Below are 24420 nucleotides of genomic sequence, written 5' to 3' on the forward strand. Positions count from 1 at the left end.
TATTACATATATAAAGTAAAACATAAAATTTTAGTGTCTCTATTTAGTATCTCTTTTATCTCTTTATAGATATATTTGTAATTATTCAATTTGTAATTAATCAATGATACAATAACAGACACATAAACGTGTACGTAATATAAACTTTAAATATGTTACTTCTTTATTAAAGCATAGTGCAATACTAAATTATGTATAGGTAAACTAAATACGTAGGCCATTCCTCGCTGTTTCAAATTGTTTAAAATTAAATGGTTGTTTCAAAATTTTTTAAAATGTTTATATTATAATCACTTACATATCTGTATCAGAGTTCAAAATTAATTTTAAAAAATTTTGTATCTTTACGTTTGGCTGTTGCGGCCATATTATTGCGGCTATTTTAAGTAGACAGCGATTTTTCAATTTTCAAGCATTTATCTTATTTGCTGTAACTCTTGTTCTATTTGTCCAATTTGAATAAATCAAAAGACAATTCTCTTCAGCTTAAAATGCTCTTTCTTTGAAATCATTAAAACTTTTTCCATGAAGTTAATAGTTTTTATGCTTTGAATTACTTTCAAGATACTAACTTTATATTTTTCTCATGTTTAAATCAAGATTTTATCATAAAGGGAAACACCTCATTTAATTTTTTTTTACCTGAAATAGAATAAAAATAAAAGATAAGAATAAAATAAATTTTTAATTTGATAATAACAAAATTTAAAGTATTTTGTCCCCCATTTTTTCTACAAGCTTTTAAAAATAAGAAAATTATTTAAAAAATCCAATATTTTAGTAGCTATAATTACAATAAGGACTATAAAAAAAATGTTTTGTTTTAGTAAAACCTTTCATTTTACAATATTATATTAAGGATTGGTTAAAATAATCTGAAGAAAAAAAATATATATTTTTTGTTAAATGTAAGTAATGCGAAGTGTGCATTGCATATTTGTTGGACTTGAAACATAATTCTCATATAAAGTCAAAATAACCAATTTAAAAATTAAATAGAATATTTATTAATTAAATTTACTAATTTTGACTTGCTAACAATTATCTATAAAATCCTGCCCTTTCCGAAAAAATTGTACAGAAATTATTGCAAAAAATAATAGCTTACACAGGATCCTGATATAAGCAAAAGACTATAAAATTTATGAAAATTATTAATAGTACTAAAATACATTGCAAACTATTACAAGACATTAGTTATTTACATAGACAAGGGTAAGCTAACAATAAGACAAGACAGTTAAGGCACAGTATAAGTAGATACAGTAAGTCCACTCACTGTCGGCACCTTTGATCTGAAGTGAAATGGTCGGCCATTATGTTGAATGTGCATGTGGCAGAAAATTCAAATGTTAATGAGAAAATAAAACAATATATGTGAAAAGAATACAGAAGTAAATTCAATATATTTATGAAAACGTTTAAATTTAATAAAAAGGGATTGATCATTTATATAATTTCTAGCTTGTATTTCATTTAAATGTATTTTTTAACAACATATATTAAATGTTCAAAAAAATGTAAGTATAAAATATGAGAAATATATTCATAATGTTTAATTATAAAATATTATATGTATAAATGTGTGTGTATAATTATGTATAATATAATTTTATTGCTAATATAACTTACATTTGTATATATATTTCGATTATAATTAATATAAATTTGATATATGTACTTATATATCTACATACCCACATAGCACGTAATATTGCAGTGATATCACAGCAATATCACTTTTTCATTGCAATATTACAAATGAAATATTGCAAAAATATCACGAAATATTACTGTGATATCACAGTAATATCAAAATGTCCGCGAAAACGCATCACAGTAATATTACTGTGATATTTCAAAATATTTTTGTGATGTTTATGTGATATTTAGATGATATTGCAAGGAATTAATTATTATTTTAATTTTTTTAATTTTTTTTATTTTTATTGTTATTCTTAATATTATTTTCATATTGTTACATGTAATATATATTAGACATAGAAAAAAATAATTATATTTACTAAAACAGAATACCATAATGTAAACGTATTAAATATTTAATTTACAAAAAATATCTCTTGTGTCCTTTTTCATTTTTATTAAAAAAGATTTAATATGAATTATAATTTTAATTTATGTTCAAGATTAAATAACAATACAAAATATTATTTAGATGTAAAAATATAAAATTTTATGTGGAACAGCGTTCCACACGCACATCACATTGGAAAAAGAATCAGAACCAATATTCGTCTCCAAATTACAACAAACAATTTTCCTTAATATCTCACTGAAGTGTGAGCTAGCGGGTCGGCCGCGGTGGCGTCTAGATATAACACCTGTGGCTGCACTTGACTTACGAGAAGTTCTCCAGCAGCGCGGCCACCTAGCGGTGGTGTCATCACTTACTTGTTTGCGTGGAGTCTTATACACACGGCGGGACCGCATAGCGGCTGTGCACGCGCTTGCTTGTTTTGTCGTATATCGTGACGGTTGGTGACCGAGCCGCAACGTTATATACATACATATAATTAATGAACATTGTAAAATACCTAATTAATGATGGAATATATATAATCATATTTTTTAATAGATTTAAAAAAAACGTGAAATCTAAAAAAAATTTGTTGGAAATTTAATATTTTAATTAACTTAAAAAACCTTTTACTGTGGTGTATAATAGTCTAATCAATATTAATGAATAAACTATTTTACAAAATAATGTACCAAACAGTAAATATTAAACAACGTAAAAATGTATATTTTTTCAAAAACTTCTAAATATACCTTAAAATATTTATTGCCAAGTGAATAATAAATGTGTATTGACAAAACTTTTTGTAAACATTTTCTTTAAAAAAATTCCTCATAATAAAAATTTTTAAAACTTAAAATCAATTTTTGTGCTCCTGTAAAAATTATAAATGGCAATAAGACAAATAGGTTTTTTAATAAAATCATTATTGATTGAATTGTAAAGCAATAATTAAATTGATAGATTACATAGAAGAACGTACATTATAGTTTATATATATATATATATATATATAGTTTAAGGGATAAACTAAGTAAATATCTAAACTAATAATAAAGTTAATTAATTTTTTTTCTTAACTTTTACTTTCATTCCACGAAAAGGCAAAGACGTAATTATTTTATTTGTAAGTTGATTTCTTCTGTAGGATATCAAAATTACTAAGAATATTATGGATATTGAAAATATCGAAATTAATCAAAGAGATAAAGACGTTGCATTAATAAGACATAATAAAAAAGTCATTTAACATTACCTTGTTCTTTGAAATTAAATATTGCAACAATATATTGCAATGATATTACTGGAATATTTTAATGTTATTATCACTGTGTAATATCACAGTAATGTTTTTGTGATATTTCTGTGGTATCAGTGGAATATTTCAATGTCATTATCACTATGTAATATCACAGTAATATTTCTGTGATATTTCACAGTAATATGTTATATATCTGTGATATTGTTGTTCTGTGATATCACAAAAATATTACGTGCTATGTGGGTAATTACTTTGAGTACATATCTTTCTATATCTTATAAAATTTTGTAAAATGCATATTATTAAAATATATAACAGATAAAAGAAGTAAATACAATATTTCTTTAAAAAAATGTGTATTAAAATAAAAAAAGTATATGTAGTTTAATTATGTGCTATTCTCTTCTGTATTCACATTGTTCTTCATTTTCTTTGTTTTAGTAGATTCCAGCCTAATGAGATGCACATAAATTTTAAAATAAAACAATAAAAATTATATTTATGTGTGCATGAGTATATACAATATGTATATAGTATATATGTAAAAATGCAAATAACTTTAATACGTAATTAAAAATCATATAAACAAAAATTGAACAACATGTAATATATTTAGCATGTGTAAAGTAATATATTTTAGTATATCAAGTATTAAAAACAATATTAGACACAATTTAATTTTTATTATAGCCAATGTATAAATTTTTATTATAACCAATACATGAGAATCAAATAACGAAATTCTTAAAACATTGTAATGTTTCTTATTATTCTGTTTAATTTGTTACAATAATAAACAGAGTGTATTACATATAACATTAAGTTTCCAATGTTAACACATTAAAAGAATAATAAATTTGAAAACAAAATTAAATATTTTCTATCAAATGAAACTAATTAAAGGAAACTGTAAAACGAAATAAGTCTAAAAAAACGCAGAAACTATTTAACCTAAAGCCTGTTCTACAATGTGCTCTTTGCGTTTTGTCTTGTCCTTTTTGCTTTTTGTCTTGTGCTTTCTGCTTTTTGTTTCCTTGCTTTTTGTATTTTTGTCACATGAAGCCGAGAGATATTGTCATGCACAAAAGGTAAGGATTTTTCTGCACAAAATTGACAAACAATTCGCCAAAAGCTTCGTTTACTTGTTTCTCAGCTTTATTTTCTTTATCAAACATATTTTTTATCAGACTATGTTCGATTCGCCACGATACCGTGGTCGTACTTAACCTAACCAACATGTTTCTTTGTTTTTGTTGTCCGAGATAAAATTTGACGAACTTCAGAAAAGACAAGAAACGCGTGACAAAAAACACGATTGTCAGTAAAACAGTGCGCAAAGAGACAAGAAAGCAAGAGGCAAAAAGCAAGAAATAGGAAGCAAAAAGCATATTGTAGATCAGGCTTTAAACTTTTCATAAAAATATAGAAAACATGACGAAAGGAACATCACGAAAGGAAATACAGAAAATCATAAAATCACACAAATACATATAGGCTCATAATTATAGTCAGATGTCATATTTAAGAATTTCTTGCAATATTCCACATAGCCGACGAAATAAATCGTATTTATTTCGTCATTTGAAGATAAACGTGAGACAATTTTAATATAAAATCTTTCTATAAATGCGAACACATAAATATTTAATATTTATAGAGTTATAAGTGGCTTAAAATAATAGTTTTTCTATTACGGCCGTTTGGGTTTCTAAATTCTCTATTGATAAACTTTAAGGTATAATACAGTTGTACTCTTACAAATAATTTTTATAATTATTTTGTAGGAAATTAGAACAAGAATGCAAAAATTTCACAGTTGATGAAACGCTTACAAAATTTCTTATAACATTTGGCTGAGCAATAAAATTATTAACATTTTCAGAAAATTTTATGTGTAACTGTTTAATAGAATTAATAAATACTTGGCATGTATAAATTTCTAAAGTAATTTGTGTTTGTACTTTCGTACGTTTTAAAAAAAGAATATAAACTCAATAATTCTATTTCACAGTCTTTTTGTGCTAATAATGCATCACAATAATGTTTAACAAAAGCACGACGCAGTAGGTATCCGCAAATATAAGTAAATACATTTTTTTTCCGTAAGTGGCATATTACGTAATCGTAATTGTCAATGTCTAAATTAATACTTGTCTTTGGTGAAGTTTGAAATATCACATGTTTTGTTTTCTCATAGTCCTTACATCTAAGTAATATACAATCTGCATCAGCTGCAGAATTTCTGTATCTATTTTATCATAATCAACAGAAAATAACTTCTTAAAAGCATTATAAAATTGAATGGGTGTAGGGTTAAACAAATTTCCGCTTTGATTGCGTACACATCCAAAAAGTTTTCTAAAGCGTCTTGATTAAACCTTCTAGTTATCAAATATTGAAGAGGTAAAGACTATTGTAAATGTATCCAAATCTAAAGTATCGCATTAATTGAAATCGTCCACCATTTTAGTGATTTAATCGTACTGGTTACGTCTTTACCATCTTTGTTTAATACTTTCACAAATTGAAAAAATTCTTTTATTTTATTAAGAAATGTAACTTGTTTATATGAATTTGTAAATGCTGTTTTATTCGCATCACTACTATGAAGTGTGGAAAAATTGACAATAACAAATAATGTATTCAATTTTTCTATGACTTCTATAATAAATATAGCTTTCTTAGATAATACATTTAATGCAATTTGTACTTTCATACCAGCTGCTCATAACAGATTTGCTTAATACTTGTGTTGCAATTTTAACATTCATTTTTTGAAAGTTATTAGAATTTATATACACATCTGTTAACTTCGGAGATAATCTAAATTCAACTTTTTTATCAAGTTCATAATATTCTTCTATATATTTCCAAGACGTCAATTTATCATTAAATACAAAAATATGTTGCTATAAATTATTTTTAGTTGCTTTCATTAGGTGGGGGATCAAAAATATAAAATATTTTTTTTTTTTTATTAACTTTGAAATATGGTTGATTCATATTTATATTTAGCAGCTTATACAGGGTGAGTCAGAAAGACCACTTGTCCTTTCTCAGGCATATTCGTAATCGAATTCTGAGACGATTTTTCCTTTGGCAAAAATTTATCTGGAGCTTAGTTTTTGAATTATAGAAAGAAATAGTTAGCGTGTGACGGGTCGGATACAAGAGGTAGGCAGGAGCGGCGCAACTCAGCGTTCCGCGCGGCGCGGCGGCGCCCCTGCCTAGCTCTTGTATCCGACCCGTCACACGCTACTTTTCTTTACAACTCAAAAACTAAACTCCAGATAAATTTTTGCCAAAGGAAAAATCGTTTCCGTGAGGCTTGCCATTGCACTTAGATAACACAATAGTACACGGACAACACATTCACATTAAAATTTTCTCTCTCTCTCTCTCTCTCTCTCGCTTTAATTATGCTATCTTTAACTTGAAAATAATCTTCTAATAATTGTAATAAAAGAAATGACAGAACTTTTTATAGAAATAAAGAACAGAGTAATTACATGAAGCTACAAGAATATTTGCATGTAGGATTTTAAAAAACAATCAAAATACTTTTTTTTATAAGAAACGCGACTGTACTCGACATTTAGATAATTAAGAACACATGAAGTAAAACAAAGTTAATCACGATTTAAGAGTACAAATTACTATTGCGTTGTAGAGCTACAATTTCAATCTCTGGCTTCTTGAGAGAAAAACGGATAAATAATTTTAAGTTGTATCTATCATTATTCAAAACAGGAGTGTATTATAATAAATGTATGCTCGCGAATATAAAATTTAATACAAATGGAATTACTTAAACATTATTTTCCAATTAAAAATAGCATATTTAAAATGCATGAGAAGAGAAGGAAGGAGAGGGGGAGAGAGAGAGAGAGAGTGAGAGAGCGGGGGGGGCGCGTTCGAACAAGTTTAAGCATGTTTACTCACGAATCCATCCTGTACGGCGATCAGCTTATTGTTTCCACGATGCGACAGTTCCACTTGAATCGAAATTTGTCCTTGAAGAGAAATTTATCTCTCAGAGTTATTTCACATTTTATCACTTTTACTCTATTTGCTCACTTGATCGATTAACGACGAACAACGAACAACGAACGATCGATCGATTTTATTTATCACTACGAATCACTACGAATTAACCGCTACTAATCATTCGACGCGTTAAAACACGTTACTCGAAGAAACACGTGTTTACGTTACGAGCACACAACACGTGTTTACTCGACGATAGCAAGCAGTCGACTTCATGTTATGATGCGGTAACAGTGGTGCCATAAGTAAAAACGCGGCAAAATTAAAATATTGAATATTACTATACGACTTACATTTTATAAATAATAAAAAATAAAAAATAAAATATTTAGAAAAAATTGATTTTGGTAAAATCAATTCTTAAATATTTTGAATAAATAATAATTATCTTGATAAAGTCATTAATCATATAATTTTCAATAAATAATGATAAACATGCATTTGCAATTTATTAGAAAAATATTGCAAATGCATGTTTATTATTATTTATTGAAAATTTATGATTAATGACTTTATCAAGATAATTATTATTTATTCAAAATATTTAAGAATTGATTTTATCAAAATCAATTTTTTCTAAATATTTTATTTTTTATTTTTTATTATAATATGTAAGTCGTATAGTAATATTCAATATTTTAATTTTGCCGCGTTTTTACTTATGGTACCACTGTTACCGCATCATAACATCCAGTCGACTGCTTGCTATCGTCGAGTAAACACGTGTTGTGTGCTCGTAACGTAAACACGTGTTTCTTCGAGTAACGTGTTTTAACGCGTCGAATGATTAGTAGCGGTTAATTCGTAGTGATTCGTAGTGATAAATAAAATCGATCGATCGTTCGTTGTTCGTTGTTCGTCGTTAATCGATCAAGTGAGCAAATAGAGTAAAAGTGATAAAATGTGAAATAACTCTGAGAGATAAATTTCTCTTCAAGGACAAATTTCGATTCAAGTGGAACTGTCGCATCGTGGAAACAATAAGCTGATCGCCGTACAGGATGGATTCGTGAGTAAACATGCTTAAACTTGTTCGAACGCGCCCCCCCCCGCTCTCCTCTCTCTCTCTCTCTCTCTCCCCCTCTCCTTCCTTCTCTTCTCATGCATTTTAAATATGCTATTTTTAATTGGAAAATAATATTTAAGTAATTCCATTTGTATTAAATTTTATATTCGCGAGCATACATTTATTATAATACACTCCTGTTTTGAATAATGATAGATACAACTTAAAATTATTTATCCGTTTTTCTCTCAAGAAGCCAGAGATTGAAATTGTAGCTCTACAACGCAATAGTAATTTGTACTCTTAAATCGTGATTAACTTTGTTTTACTTCATGTGTTCTTAATTATCTAAATGTCGAGTACAGTCGCGTTTCTTATAAAAAAAAGTATTTTGATTGTTTTTTAAAATCCTACATGCAAATATTCTTGTAGGCTTCATGTAATTACTCTGTTCTTTATTTCTATAAAAAGTTCTGTCATTTCTTTTATTACAATTATTAGAAGATTATTTTCAAGTTAAAGATAGCATAATTAAAGCGAGAGAGAGAGAGAGAGAGAGAAAATTTTAATGTGAATGTGTTGTCCGTGTACTATTGTGTTATCTAAGTGCAATGGCAAGCCTCACGGAAACGATTTTTCCTTTGGCAAAAATTTATCTGGAGTTTAGTTTTTGAGTTGTAAAGAAAAATAGCGTGTGACGGGTCGGATACAAGAGCTAGGCAGGGGCGCCGCCGCGCCGCGCGGAACGCTGAGTTGCGCCGCCCCTGCCTACCTCTTGTATCCGACCCGTCACACGCTAACTATTTCTTTCTATAATTCAAAAACTAAGCTCCAGATAAATTTTTGCCAAAGGAAAAATCGTCTCAGAATTCGATTACGAATATGCCTGAGAAAGGACAAGTGGTCTTTCTGACTCACCCTGTATAATAGATAAAAATTAGGTTCCATATCTGAAATAAAAGCAACTACTGTTAAATTAATACTGGATTGTAGCATAAGTTCTATACGCGTAAGGCTGTGCACGGCACGAGTTCGTACATGATCGAACAAGTCCAGCTCACGCACAGGCACATACACTCTTGCGTTCCCACACACGCGCGCATCGATGCCCTACCATCCCGCCACTGAGACTTGCGGAGGGACCCGCCGCTCACTATTCGTGGATGACCAAGCGGAGGGGAGACGTGAACTACGGAAGAGTATACATTCGGCTGCTCGAACAAACGAGCGATCAATTGATTTCTCACGTTGGAGACAAGATCATCATTCCGTACATAGCATTACGAATTATCATCATTCCGTACATAGCATTACGAATTATCATCATTCCGTACATAGCAATACGAATTATTAACTGTGCAATAACTCGACTCAGTGTATAAGAATATCAACAAAATTCTGTGTATCGCAATCCGTATGACTCAGGGCTACGGCTCCAAGGCGTTGTTGTGGATTGCACAAAAGTATCGCAATAAAGACCTTACATACGAAACCACAGCGTGACGACAATTCATCACTCTGACCATACAAATACCTTTTAATTTCCATATTGCTTCTTTAATTATTTTTACTAAATCTAATGCTTTCATTGTAGAGTGTAAAAAAAATAACAAAGAGGTTGTTTCTATGACTGAAAAACACCTTTCGCCATCATAACTGCTACATTACGAGCAGGTAACAAGGTGGAATTTTTAAAATTTAAGTATCCCATATCTTTCAAACCTATTACTCTGTCTCTCGATATGTTATAAAATAAATGTGTCTTTAAAGACATTTTGTCAATACAAATAACACAATATTTGTTAATGTTTTGGAATGTTTCAACTTTAATTTTCAAATATATTATCTTGTAATCCTGCATTTATGTAACAGTGCCTAGTAAATCGCTTTAGTGTACTACAACTAGATAAACAAAATCCTTTATTTATTAAATCTTTGTATGTCTTTTAATTAAAAAAATACAAGGATAAACAATATTGCTTAAATGCAGCACTATATTTTCTACCTTTTACCTTTTTTCGCAATAAACGTGCTTATTGTTTTAAAAAATATGCTATTTTCTTTGGATAGAATTTATCTAGCTGATCGAATAATATACTCATGTCTTCTTTCTTATTATGTGTTAATTATCTTTCTCATTATGTGTTAATTCCAAAGCAGTTATTTGCTTTTTATACTTTTGTATTTTTTGATAAAGATTAACCTTCATTGGAGAATTTGCAGATAACGATAGTGATGTTGGTATTCCTTTTGAAGATGATGCTATTATTGTTTGTGTTCCAATTGATGATAACATCGGTGTTTCTGTGTCCAATATTTTGCTTGTGTTTTCTTGCATTGTTGTATCTTTTTTTACAAATACAATATATTTTTCGTATTGCTTTAGATTCCATAATTACTTTATTATTTTTAATGACACTAAAAACTTTTGTAAAATACAAAACAATACTAAAGTGTATATAAACTTTACCTAAAAGATTAATTGTATCTATTTTTATTTTTGTACTTTCTTTCAATTGTGTCTTCATAATATTTTTATTTTGTGACTGTACTTTTTGCTTCATCTATAACTACAACACACTTTAAATATTTAATATATTTTTGCTCTTTATTGACTTATTTAATATTTCGATTCTGCGTATGCTCATATGCAGAGCTAAAATTATATTTTATTTTTAATTTCTGCTGATACTTATAATTAGATAAAAGTTTAAAAGATGTATGATAAATTTTAAGGCAACCAATATAAGCGATACTAAAATTTTAAATATTTACGTAATTATTATAACATTAAAAAAATTAATATATTTGAACAAGTATTCTTTGTATTTTTAGTTATAAAAAAGTAAAAAAAATAGTTTTTCAATATCTTAAATATTTTTTGTTATTTTTAATAACTGTTACGCAATAGAGCAATTTTCCATCATTTGAGGATTATATACATACTTAATTGGTAAACCATTCTTTTGACTTAGTGATACTATTTAAATTACTTATTTGTTGATACTATTTAACTATCATTCCACGCATCTGTGAAATATTTATAATTATAGAACATTCGGCTCGCAAAAAGTATCTTACTATTTATACATTTATTTCCATTTTAATATGGATCTATAGAATTAGACAATTTTTTTTATTTATTTATTACGTAAGAAATGAAATTAATATTTACTTCTTATTATTTATTAACTTTTCATATTTTAAATAACACAATATGGAAGACAAAAGATAGAAGCCCAATATTTATAATATAATTAATTCTTATATTTAAGACTTTTATGTACGGTCTTAAAATGCCGTGAATTTATGCCATTATCCGTTAATAATAACAGTATTAACATCTTAAGACGTTATTTATAAATACTAGCTAAAGACTAGGAAAAATTGAGTGAAGAGCACGCGCCGGCCCTGAATGCCACATAGGCAAGAGCGCTTATTCATTAACTTTAACCAGCTTTATCGCAAAAACTGTCAATCCTATGCAATTTTGCTAAAAGGAAAAGTGTCTTTTAGCGTAAAGTATTATGTTTTGTACTATAAATACGCGAATTTTGGGACCTTATTCGCATTTTGAGTACATGTGTGTACGTGTGTGTGCATGCGTGCGTATGTACGCTCGCGCGTATGCGAGTATTAAGACTCACAGCAAAAGTATGTCAAATATGCTTCTCTAACAGAGTAATAACATATATTATGAAACACATGAATTTTCAATTTTAGATACCTCGAGTTAACCATAAAGTATCTCATACTTCTTATTACATAAATATATTTTTAAAAGAAATAACAATGGTACAATTTTTTTTGAAGCTGTGTCTCTTTAGCATTAAAACGTCGTATTGTAAACTTTTTAAAAGTTTTATGTTGCAAAAGTTTTATTTAAAAAAAAGTGAATTTTTGAACAATTTTTCGTTTTTGCTTAATAGTTTTTTTCCTTAGGAGTTTACAATAAAACATTTTTCAACAATGCCAATTATGCAACCACATTTCTGAGAAAGTGAACCTTCATAAAAAAAAATTTTTCGAAATATGTTCATTGAGACCAAAGTTATGGTTTCTCAAAGTTATGTACCAGAACGGAAAATGTTTTAACATAATTTTCCGGATTGAATGTGTTTAAAGTGTTAAAAAAAAGTTCATATAAATATTTACAAATACTTAATTTCTAGAAAAAATTTTATTATATAAAACAATGGATTATATTGAAAATAAAACAATTAATTTTGCCTAAATAAGAATAACATAAAGTATGTAGTAAACTGTTAATTTTTAGTTTTGCTTTAATACTGTTATGTGTATGCAAAATAACTAAACAAATCATGTTAAAAAATCATACAAATTTTATCCATTAAAAAAAATAAAACTTCTGTATAAATCTTGAAAATCGATTCTTTTGTTTGCTTTTACTATTATTTTCCTTCTTTCAAACTATATAATTTTTTTGTTAACTTTTTTGTTAACTGTTACGTTTTAAAAATATTTACTATGTGACAATACAATTCTATTTAATAATAAATGTAAGCATTTTGACATTTATTAATTTAAACTCTCTATATAAAATAATTATTTGCATTTTTATTCAACGTTAAATTAAACATTGATTTTTTCTTGAAGAAGTCTAAAATTTTTCGCCAAATAATGCATTTCGATAAAGAGTGTTTAAAATCGTATTAAGACATTAATATCGGTTGAATGGGTTATAAAAAACATTAGAAAACAATAAATTTTTAGAGATAATAAATTTTACAAAGAAGTTTTAGCAGTTGAAAAATACCTTAAAAAATAAAAAAGAAACAAAATTTTATATCTAAAAAATTAAATTGGACAAATTAAAAATTTCCTAAAACAAGATATGGAGAAAATTAAAATTCTAAATTATAAAATTTTGTAAAATTTTAATAAGCACGTGATACGAAATTAAGGTTTTAAAATATGTAAATAATAATAATTTTAGCAATTTTTATAATTTATTAATAATTTCTGAAATAATTTTATTTTCAAATCATGTGAAAAGATGCTCGAAATATTTCAGCTCATAGGCACAAAATAGGCTAATGAGTCACTGATTGTGATCAACGAGAGAACCGATGCTTTCTTTTTCAAGCTTCGAAATTTCCTATAGACAGATGCTCTTCTATCAAAAATGAATGTTTTGTTTTACTTTTCCAGTAGAAAATTTGCTATTTAACCGCACCAATTTCTGATAATTTTTTAAAGATATTTTTACAATATACTTACAATATATAATATATTTTTGCGTAAAAAAGAAATATTTGACTTACACCATGATCGCGTCTTTCACGTAATAATTAAAACACGGATGCTAGCAGTGAATGTATTACGATCTTCAAGTAACGTCGATTCACTTCACCTCTAATCAGATAACATTATTGTCTACATAGACATACACAAAGATACGCACAGAGGAAAATAGAAAAGACTAAAATAGAAAGAAAAAAGAAAATAGAGATATAAGTTACGGTGCATTCGTCATTGAATTCTTTCACAAATTGTTCAAAGAGGTGACTTTTTGCACTTTTTTAAATAGGATAATCCAATGACGATTTTCAACAAACGGAATGTAGTACTTTAGCGTTTTTTCTCTTCCTTATATCAGAAAAAATATTATATCAAAATTGGAATGTGCACATGAAATCACGTCGAGTGTCGGTCGCATACTGGCCTTTCTCTATAGGAGCGATGGAAAATCGTAATGGTCGAGTGAAAGAGAAGAGGTATGCGCCGTACCCTTCTCCAAGGTTTACGGATCTTGACATAACGGAGATCGTAAATTAACTCGCACGAACAACAGTCGCACTCTCTACACTGTGTAAGATTATGTGAATTTCATTCAAAGATATAAATACCTATAAAAAATGTCTAAATCCCATATAGCACACAAACACAGAATAAACCACAGTTTTAAAAAAATCATAAAAAATATATTTATTAAGACGCTGGAAAAAGATCAGAAAAATTCTGGTTTTTTTGAAAAATTGCTGTTTTTGCTATGTAAACGATATGTTACTTAATTTTTAATGCGCATCATATTAATGTGATTCAGGTAATTATTATTTCCGTGAAGTTGGCACCCGACTTTTACGAAATCAGATTTCAAAGTGTGTTTCTTGTAGGATTTTGTCTGTAGATGATGGTAGTAAACATTATTTTGTTTGTAGTTAAAAAATAAATATGTTATCGGTTTTTAAAAAACAGTAAGAAATTATTTAATAGCAACAGCTCAAATGGCATTAGATTTCAATCTGAAATCGTTTGTAGTTGTTTGTAGTTCAAGAATTTCTGTTTATAGTTTAAAAATAAGAACGTTATCAATTTTTAAAAAAACAGTTGGGAATTATTTTATAACTACAGCACAAATAGCATCACATTTCTATATAAAACTGTTTGTAGTTGCTTGTAGTATCAAAATTTTTGTTTGTAGTTAAAAAATATGTTTATAATTGACTTTTAAATAACAGCTGGGTATTAAATTACAATAAAAAAAATTACATCATATCGTCATTAAAAATCGTTTGTAGCTGTTTGTAGTATAAGAGTTTTTGTTTGTAGTTGATTGTAATTCGAGAATTCTTGTTTGCAGTTGAAAAATAAATATGTTATCTGTTTTTAAAAAACAGTAAAAACTTATTTAATAGCTACAGTTCAAATGGCATCGATTTTCAATCCGAAATTGTTTGTAATTGTTTGTAGTATAAGAGTTTTTGTTTGTAGTTAATTGTAGTTTAAGAATTTTTGTTTGCAGTTGAAAAATAAATATGCTATCGGTTTTTAAAAAAACAGTAAGAACTTATTTAATAGCTACAGCTCAAATGGCATCAGATTTCAATCTGAAATCGCTTGTAGTTGTTTGTAGTTCAAGAATTATTTTTGTTTATAGTTTAAAAATAAGAACGTTATCAATTTTTAAAAAACAGTTGGGAATTATTTTATAACTACAGCACAAATGGCATCACACTTCTACATAAAATTGTTTGTAGTTGTTTGTAGAGAAGAAGAGGGTAATATGGCACCCATTTTCATTTTATTAAATCATTTTGTTTATAATTAATATTTTCTATTGAAACTTGAACGATTACATTCGTCAAAGTGTTGTTTGACAGATTCTAGGCTCAAAATAATGAGATATTTATTATTTAGGACGTAATTTATAAAAATCTAATGCTCTGCATAATTGATGGCAGAAAAAAAGTAGTTGTAATATGGCTATCTATAAGAATAATTTAAAAAAGTTTAGTTTAGAAGAAATACAGTATCTTGTTACAAAATTATGTATTTTTAATTTTCCATTGTTTAGAATTTTCCTAATATAGAATTTTCATGCGTTCAGTAACTTTAAAAATACCAAATTTAGTTAGAAATTTAGTTAGAAATATCATTTTATCCCTGTTTAACATTAAACAACAAGCATAAAATAATGTTTTTAATGTTTCTAAACACCGCTCTCTAGAATGACGATCAATTGATCAAAGAAATATTTCAATATAAAAATTTCGCTTAAAAGGCCATATTAATGAAATTCCTTGTTATTGTTTTAACTTTGTATAACTCAAAATGTGTATAGCTAAATGAAAAGGTAAATAATAAAAAAAACACTCAAGTGTATGTACATTCGTTTGATAATACACTCAAGTTTAAGAGTAATGAGAAAGTATGAGTAATTAAAGGTTAAAGGTAAACCCTGAAAAAGTTTAGAAGTGCTCAAAAGTAAAAATGCCTTATAACAATTGTCACTTATTATGTATTGTCATATTAACATCACTAAAAAACGGCGAGCTACTAAATGAATAACTCCATAAGCAATTGTTAGAATACGTCATCTAATAACGAAGATAATAGGGGTAACCATATTGTCGACAGCCATAATACCCTTTTCTCCTCTAGTATCAAAATTTTTGTTTGTAGCTAAATATGTTTGTAATTGACTATTAAATAACAGCTGGATATTAAAATACAATAAAAAAAAATTATATCATATTGTCATTAAAAATCGTTTGTAGTTGTTTGTAGTGAAAGAGTTTTTGTTTATAGTTGATTGTACCTAGTTCAAGAATTTTTGTTTGCAGTTGAAAAATAAGTATGTTATCGGTTTTTAAAAAACAGTAAGAAATTATTTAATAGTTACAGTTCAAATGGCATCAAATTTCAATCTGAAATCGTTTGTAGTTGTTTGTAGTTTAAGAATTTTTGTTTGTAGTTTAAAAATAAGTACGTTTTTGATTTCTTTAAACCAATTAAATTATAAATTATTATATAACAATAGCTCAAATGGTATTATACTTTTATATAAAATTGTTTGTAGAAATTGTTTGCAATTCAAGAATTTTTTTGTAGGTTAAAAGTAGGCATGCTTAAAAACAGAAATTGTGATGACATTTGTGTTGCAGTTAAAAATTAATCGTTAAATGTTTTTTTAAAAATCAATAATATACTTATTTTTAAATTATAAAAAAAATTCTTGAACTACAAACAACTACGAACGATTTTTAATGACGATATGATGTAATTTTTCTTTTTTATTGTAATACCCAGTTGTTATTTAATACCCAGTTGTTATTTAAAAGTTAATTATAAATATATTTTTTAACTACAAACAAAAATTTTTGTTGGTACTTGCAATCCGCTCGCGACAATCCGCTCTCTGCTGAGAGCGACCTCTTCGGCTACCTATGTAGTAACTTTCCTATCTATGGTCTCGTGTACTATACGACACTACGTCACTACGTCCATCTTGCCCACTAGATAATGTAACTTTCTCGTGTTCACATTAAAGAGGATCTTTTAGTCTAATAGAACCGTGTATTTAACCTGTCATCCGATCTACGCAACCTATCCCTACAAATGGTTATGGGCCCAGGAGGCAAAAATCTAAAAGGTTAGATACGAAACACGAGCAATAGCGAGATCTCTACAACGGACGACGCGCTCAGTGCAAGGAAGCGAGACAGGTAACAACCGTTTCTCGAGCACGAACAGCAATCGCCGAAAAACCGAGACTCGGATAAATATAATCGTCGAGTGCATCACGACTAATAAATATATAAAACGGGCGCGAACGAATCTTGCATCTCTATCTCTCTCGTGTCGAGACGACGCTCCTAACCTCACACGTGTCATTACGTAAATCGTCGAGACTCGAAGTAAACGCCGGGATACGCCAACGCGAGCAAGATGTCCGCCACAAATGTCGTTAACTCTACGCGCATAGAAACGTTGTCAAAGGATAATTACGACACGTGACGAATACAAGTCGAAGCATTGCTAGTTAAAAACGACACATGGCAATACGTTTCCGGTGAAAAGCCGAAACCTACCGTCACCGACGAAGCTAGTTCGCAAGTCGCATACCAGAAATGGATCGCGGAAGATCGTAAAGCTAAATCGGATCTAATCCTATGCATCAGTCCTTCAGAGTTAAAACACACTCGAAATTATACGACATCCAAGGAGATATGGGAAAAATTAGAGTCCGTGTACGTTTCAAAAGGCCCTGCCCGCAAAGCTGCATTATTAAAACAGCTGATTCAAAGTAAGATGCAAGAAGGCGATGACGTACGTACTCATGTAATGACTTTCTATGACATCGTAGACAAGCTCCAAGCGATGGAAATTGAAATTAATGGCGACCTTCTCACTATTATGCTGCTATACAGTCTACCAAATAATTTTGAAAATTTCAGGTGCGCCATAGAATCGCGTGATCAGCTTCCGGATGCGGAGTCATTACGAGTAAAAATCATAGAGGAATACGACTCAAAGAAACAATAGACTGCGGAGAATGTTTCCAACGCCTTGATAGCGAAGCAATACAACAAACCTGTGAGTACCTCCAAACGCAATGCGAGTTCAAAACCATCAGACAAAACCAAGCAAGAACCTACTCAACGAACGAGATACAGATGCAACAAATGTAATAAATTCGGCCATAAGGCATCCAATTGCTACTCCAAAAATACAAAAAATGAAAACGTCGCACTTACAGAGGAATCATCGTTCACAGCTTTTCAAGTAGATACTCAAGGCGATATTGGTATTTGGTGCCTGGATTCCGGTAGTACCTCCCACCTGTGCAACAACATGTCATCTTTCATCAACACACAGGATATTGAAGGTAAAATCAAGCTGGCAAGCAACGCTACGGCGAGGGCGGCCGCAAAAGGAGATGTAAGGATCTCCGTTTCAAATGGACAAGCTGATAAAACAATAAAGCTTGAAAACGCACTTTATGTGCCAGATCTTAGAACAAATCTCCTGTCAGTATCGAAGATAGTCGACAAAAATCACACTGTGATATTCAAAAAGGACGGTGCTGTAATCAAGGATCCAAAAGGCAGAACTTCTCTCATCGCAGATCGAAAAGGCGACCTTTTCCTGTTACGTGAAGAAAATGAAGAGATTTGCGGAGCAGCTGAACCTGAAAAGACGGATGCAGAAATTTGGCACGAAAAGCTAGGTCACTTAAACTATCACGATTTAAATATGATGATGAAAAACGAAAAGGTATCAGGATTAAAGTTCAAAATATCTCATAAACTAAAACCTTGTGAAACTTGTTTAGCCGGAAAAATGTCAAGGTTACCCTTTCCCACGAATCATAATCGAGCAGCAAATGTATTAGATATTATTCATACAGATGTATGCGGTCCGATGCGCACGAAATCCAATGGAGGCGCACTCTACTTGCTGACTTTTATAGATGACCATACCCGATGGTGCGAGGTATTCTTTCTAAGAGGCAAGGATGAAGTTGCAACTAAGTTCCTGGAATACAAGTGCAGAGTAGAAAATCATACCGGAAAAAAAATCAAGGCGATTCAATCAGATAACGGCAAAGAGTTTTGTAACTCGGAAATGAACGCTATTCTAACAAAGTCCGGGATACGTCGTCGACTGACTACGGTGTACACACCACAACAAAATGGCGTGGCCGAACGACGAAATCGCACATTGATTGAGACTGCGAGATGTTTGATGATACAAAGTGGACTTCCAACTTCCTTCCGGGCTGAAGCAGTTAATACTGCCAATTACATTAAGAATAGATGTATCACCAAAAGCTTGGATGGTGAGACCCCGTACGAAAAATGGCACAAGAAGAAGCCTTCTCTAGGATACTTCGCTGTTTTTGGGGAAAAGGTATACATACTGAATAAATCTCCACACAAAGGAAAGCTGGATCCGAGAGGCACTCAAGGGACCTTCGTTGGATACTCCGAAACTTCCAAGGGCTACAGAGTATGGGTACCATCCCAGAAGAAGATTGTCGTTACAAGAGACATCAAATTTCTACATCAAATTAAAAAAAACAATCAAGATGAAGATATATTAACCAGCCATACTAAAAATGGCAGATTTCTGTTACTAGATACTGATGAGTCACATTCCAGAGAAGCCGCAGTAGGTCCAAATCGATCACAGGATCGTGAAGTGGCCCAAGATGACGAAGACGTTGATGAAGAAATCGCACCCATCGAAACGTATATGAAGCGTGGACCAGGAAGACCGCGAAGAATCCTTACTGGAAAACCAGGTCGACCTCCCAAGATGTATCATATGGTACCTGTTAACGACGCTGCTGATATTTCCATTTCGGAAGATGACGAAATATGGTACGATGCTCAGTATGCCATGAACGCATCCGAAATCTCGCTTAAAGACGCACTAACCGGCGCACATCAAAACGAATGGAAGGAAGCTATCTATTCCGAAATCAAATGTTTGATAATCAACGACACGTGGAAGATAGTTGAAAAACCGACCGACGCAAAAATTATCGGTTGCAGAACCGTGCTACGAAACAAATATAATGCGGATCAATCAGTCGCCGAAAAGCCAGAGTGGTGGCTAAAGGCTTTGCACAAAGACCCGGTATCGACTTTCAAGATACATTCGCTCCCGTCGCCAGATTGAGTTCGCTAAGACTGTTAATGGCGCTTTCAACGGAATTAAACCTTCACATAGAGCAAGTTGATGTCACGACGGCTTATTTGAACGGTGACATAGATACCGTGATCTACATGAGTAAGCCGGATCTCCTAGAAGAAATGTTAAGGCGAATAGTCACGGAGGAGAACGATATTAATTTAACAAATAAAGCCAAGGTGATGCTCTCCGATTTGAAAGGAAGCAACAAGGTCTGCAAATTAAATAAAGCGCTCTATGGATTACGGCAAGCAGGCAAGCAATGGCACGACAAAATTCACAAGACATTCCACGATATCGGTCTGACACAGACAAATGCCGATCCCTGCGTTTACTTTCGCAAATCGTCCAAGCATCTCACACTGGTTCTGCTGTATGTAGATGACATACTCATCGCGTCATCTGACCAGAAGGAAATACGAAGACTAAAACTGGAACTTTCCAAGAGGTTTGACATCAAGGATATTGGACCAGCAAAATACTGCCTGGGAATTGAGATTCACAAGAATCAAGACACACTCTCATTATCACAATCCAATTATATCAAGGATGTTCTTCAGAGATTCGGCATGGAAGATTGTAAGACTGCAAATACACCAATGGCCATAAAAGGATTGGAACAGTGCATCAACGAAGATACATCCGCAACTTAAGAAGTCAAATACCCGTTCAGAGAGCTATTAGGTGCTCTCATGTATTTAGCTGTGTGCACTCGCCCGGATATCGCATACGCCGTGAACTACCTAAGCCAGTACAACAACTGCTTTCAAAAAGAACACTGGATCGCGGCCAAGCGAATTCTGCGATACCTGAAAGGTACATCAAATCATGGCCTAACCTATCAGAAAACAGGCAGGCCCCTCTCATCCTACGTAGATGCAGATTGGGCGAACGATCGCATTGATCGAAAGTCTTACACAGGATCAGCTTTTATCCTCAGCAATGGGGCTATCTCATGGGAGTCCCGCAAACAGCGCTCAGTAGCGTTATCGTCAACTGAAGCGGAATACATGAGTCTGACTGACGCTGCAAAGGAGGGCATCCATCTCATAGGATTCCTGAAGGAGCTTGGATTGGAGAACCTCGCAAATGTGCAGATGTTCAACGACAACCAGAGCGCTGCAAAATTGGCTCACAATCCAATATATCACGCAAGGTCAAAACACATAGACGTCCGGTTCCATTTTATTCGAGAGGTTCTTAGATGCCAACCGATCAAACTGGAATACCTTCCAACGGACCTTATGATCGCAGATGTCCTAACGAAGCCCTTATCGTACGCTAAACATGAAAAATTCAGAAAAGGACTTGGAGTCAACATTCCAGATAATCAGCGTTCGGATTGAGGGAGGATGTTGGTACTTGCAATCCGCTCGCGACAATCCGCTCTCTGCTGAGAGCGACCTCTTCGGCTACCTATGTAGTGACTTTCCTATCTATGGTCTCATGTACTATACGACACTACGTTACTACGTCCATCTTGCCCACTACTAGATGATGTAACTTTCTCGTGTTCACATTAAAGAGGATCTTTTAGTCTAATAGAACCGTGTATTTAACCTGTCATCCGATCTACGCAACCTATCCCTACAATTTTGATACTACAAACAACTACAAACAATTTTATATAGAAGTGGGATGCCATTTGTGCTGAAGCTATTAAATAATTTCTTACTGTTTTTTAAAAACCAATAACATATTTATTTTTTAACTACAAACAAAATAATGTTTATTATAATCATCTAGTGACAAAATCCTACAAGAAACACACTTTGAAATCTGATTTCGTAAAAGTCGGGTGCCAACTTCACGGAGGTGTAGTTATTCCTAACGATGGTTACATGATATTATATTGATATTCTGTTTTCATACGGAATGAACGAATAACATCTATGATTGAACGAATGACATCTTAAAATAATTGTGTAAAATCTATGGACTATTATTTTGATTCGTATATTATTAGAATATGTTCAAAATATCATAAATGAAGTAGGTAGGTATACTAAATATATGTACTACGTAGAACTGGTGATTTGCTTCGAAAGTTTCGACATTTGAGTTTGAAATTTCAAAGATTCAAAACTTCGGTATTAAAATCTTTAATGGTCGATGTTTTAAAGCTTTAAATTTTGGATACTTTAAACTTTGAAGTTTCAAAGAATCAAAATTATACAATTATTAATATAGTAATAATAGTAAATATAATAGCAATAATAAAAATAATGATAGGTAAACACATTGATAAAATTATATAACAAAATCTGAAATAAAATATTTTAATGTAATTATTATATTAAATTAAAAAATACGCATTTTTAGCTTTTATTGATTTTATTAATTAAATCTATTTGAATTTTTCATTCTTAAGATTGTTTTATGCTTAGGAAGCCTTAGTAATGTCAAAACATTGATATTAACTTTTTATATCTTTATTTTAAAATAAATTTATTTACTTCCTTATTTTTTAATTTTTTTAATCCATGAAGGCTCATGACTAGTCCAGCAAGATTAGTCGAAAAATAGCAATTGAAAAAGGAACCGGTGCATAAAGAAAATTTCTGACAAAGCTTATTATAAAAATTAATTTGCAACAAATTTTGCTTAAATACCATTCTTTATTTATAAAAAAATATTCATAAAAATTTTTATAAATATTACGTTATTGATGATTTATTTCACATTTTAATCACTTTTATTGATTTTAATCATTTTCATCAATTCTGTCTCAATTTCTGGTTTTTAACATTATTGTTTTATGCTGAGAAATATTTACAATTAGTAATGTTGAAGCGTTTATATTAAACTACTATTTTCTTTGTACATTTGAGAATAAATTTATTTTTACTTTTTCAATCTTTTTAATTGGATTGTTTTGTTAACCATTATTTTACCTAATGTACATGTATCGAGAATCTAATTATTAACTTGTAACAGTTTATATCTTAATACGTTCAAATATTTCAAAAAGTATTTTCATACATTTTGAGCATATTATATACTTTCGAACATATTCCCACCAAACACAGTTACGTAACAGCAACATTGATGCAACAACCCTGAAAATAACACGCAATATAACGTGTCCGTTACATGTAACGTCCACGTTAGTTATAATTTCTTGTAGAACATTGCAGTTATATAACATAAATATGCAATTTTATATAACAGCGATCCCATGCAGCATGGAATATTTTCTGAACAGTCTATGAATATTCTTTTGGAATATTCATGTTTATTCTAAGGAGGTTCTATGAATGTGCAGAGAACATGCGATGTCCCGCTTTGAACAAAACTAGAAATTTTTATAAATATTCTTGAATGTTGTATAAATGTTTCATGAATATTTCTGATTATTCAATATATTTTTAAATATTTGTGAATATTCTGTGAATGGTTCTAAGAATGTGCATAGAATATTCGATGTCTGGTTTTGAACATTCTATAAATTTTCTATAAATATTCTTGAATGATTTTTAAATGTTTTGCAAATATGGCCGAATATACTAAGAAAAGTTTCTATATTGTATGATCGTTTTACGAATATTCTATAATTATTCTGTAAATGTACATAGAATGTGCGAATTCTTTTTTATGTATTTTTAGACAGATCTATGAATGTTTTATAAATATTCTCGAATGTTTAAAAAATATTGAATATTTTGAAATATTCATGAAACATTTACAGATCATTTGAGAATATTTCTGGAAGTTTTATATAGTGTTCAAAGCCAAACATCGAACGTTTTATGCACATTCTTAGAATCATTTATAGAATATTCTAGAATATTTTAAAGAATATTTATAGGATATTTTAGAATATTTATAAAATATTCTAGAATATTTGTAAAATGTTCTAGAATATTTGTTAAATATTCTAGAATATCTATAAAATATTCTAGAATACGTATGTAATATTCTAGAATATTTTATACTATATTATAAAATATTTATAATATATTCTAGAATATTTTATACATATTCCTAAATATATATAACACATATAGTTTGTAAACATATTAGAGGCAGTATTCAGCGTCTATTCTTACGTTCAAGATCATCTTAGGTATGATCTTATATTCGTTTTCTTTATCACAAATTCTGTCACAGATTGTGTCTGATGAA

General features: G+C 30.1%; 2 protein-coding genes across 2 annotated transcripts in view; one reads left to right on the forward strand and one right to left on the reverse strand.

The window, feature by feature from the left end:
- The window catches only part of LOC120357934 (insulin-like growth factor-binding protein complex acid labile subunit), a 603658-nt gene extending 589491 nt beyond the window's left edge, over positions 1–14167 (reverse strand). Inside the window, exon 1 of the mRNA XM_039449983.1 lies at positions 13638–14167. Within this exon, the coding sequence (XP_039305917.1) occupies positions 13638–13642 (5 nt within the window). The 5' untranslated portion in view covers positions 13643–14167. The remainder of the gene's footprint in view (positions 1–13637) is intronic.
- A 6820-nt stretch (positions 14168–20987) lies between these two features.
- LOC120357751 (secreted RxLR effector protein 161-like) lies at positions 20988–21641 on the forward strand. Its single transcript, XM_039449220.1, has one exon. It carries the CDS (start codon positions 20988–20990, stop codon positions 21639–21641), a length of 654 nt encoding a protein of 217 aa, XP_039305154.1.
- Positions 21642–24420: the final 2779 nt, after the last annotated feature.

The sequence above is a fragment of the Solenopsis invicta genome, chromosome 5 (genome assembly GCF_016802725.1).
Source record: "Solenopsis invicta isolate M01_SB chromosome 5, UNIL_Sinv_3.0, whole genome shotgun sequence".
In the NCBI taxonomy this organism is placed as follows: domain Eukaryota; kingdom Metazoa; phylum Arthropoda; class Insecta; order Hymenoptera; family Formicidae; genus Solenopsis; species Solenopsis invicta.

Excerpts from the sequence above, each read along its gene's own strand:
- LOC120357751 (XM_039449220.1), top strand. The coding sequence starts at position 20,988 with ATGTATTTAGCTGTGTGCACTCGCCCGGATATCGCATACGCCGTGAAC.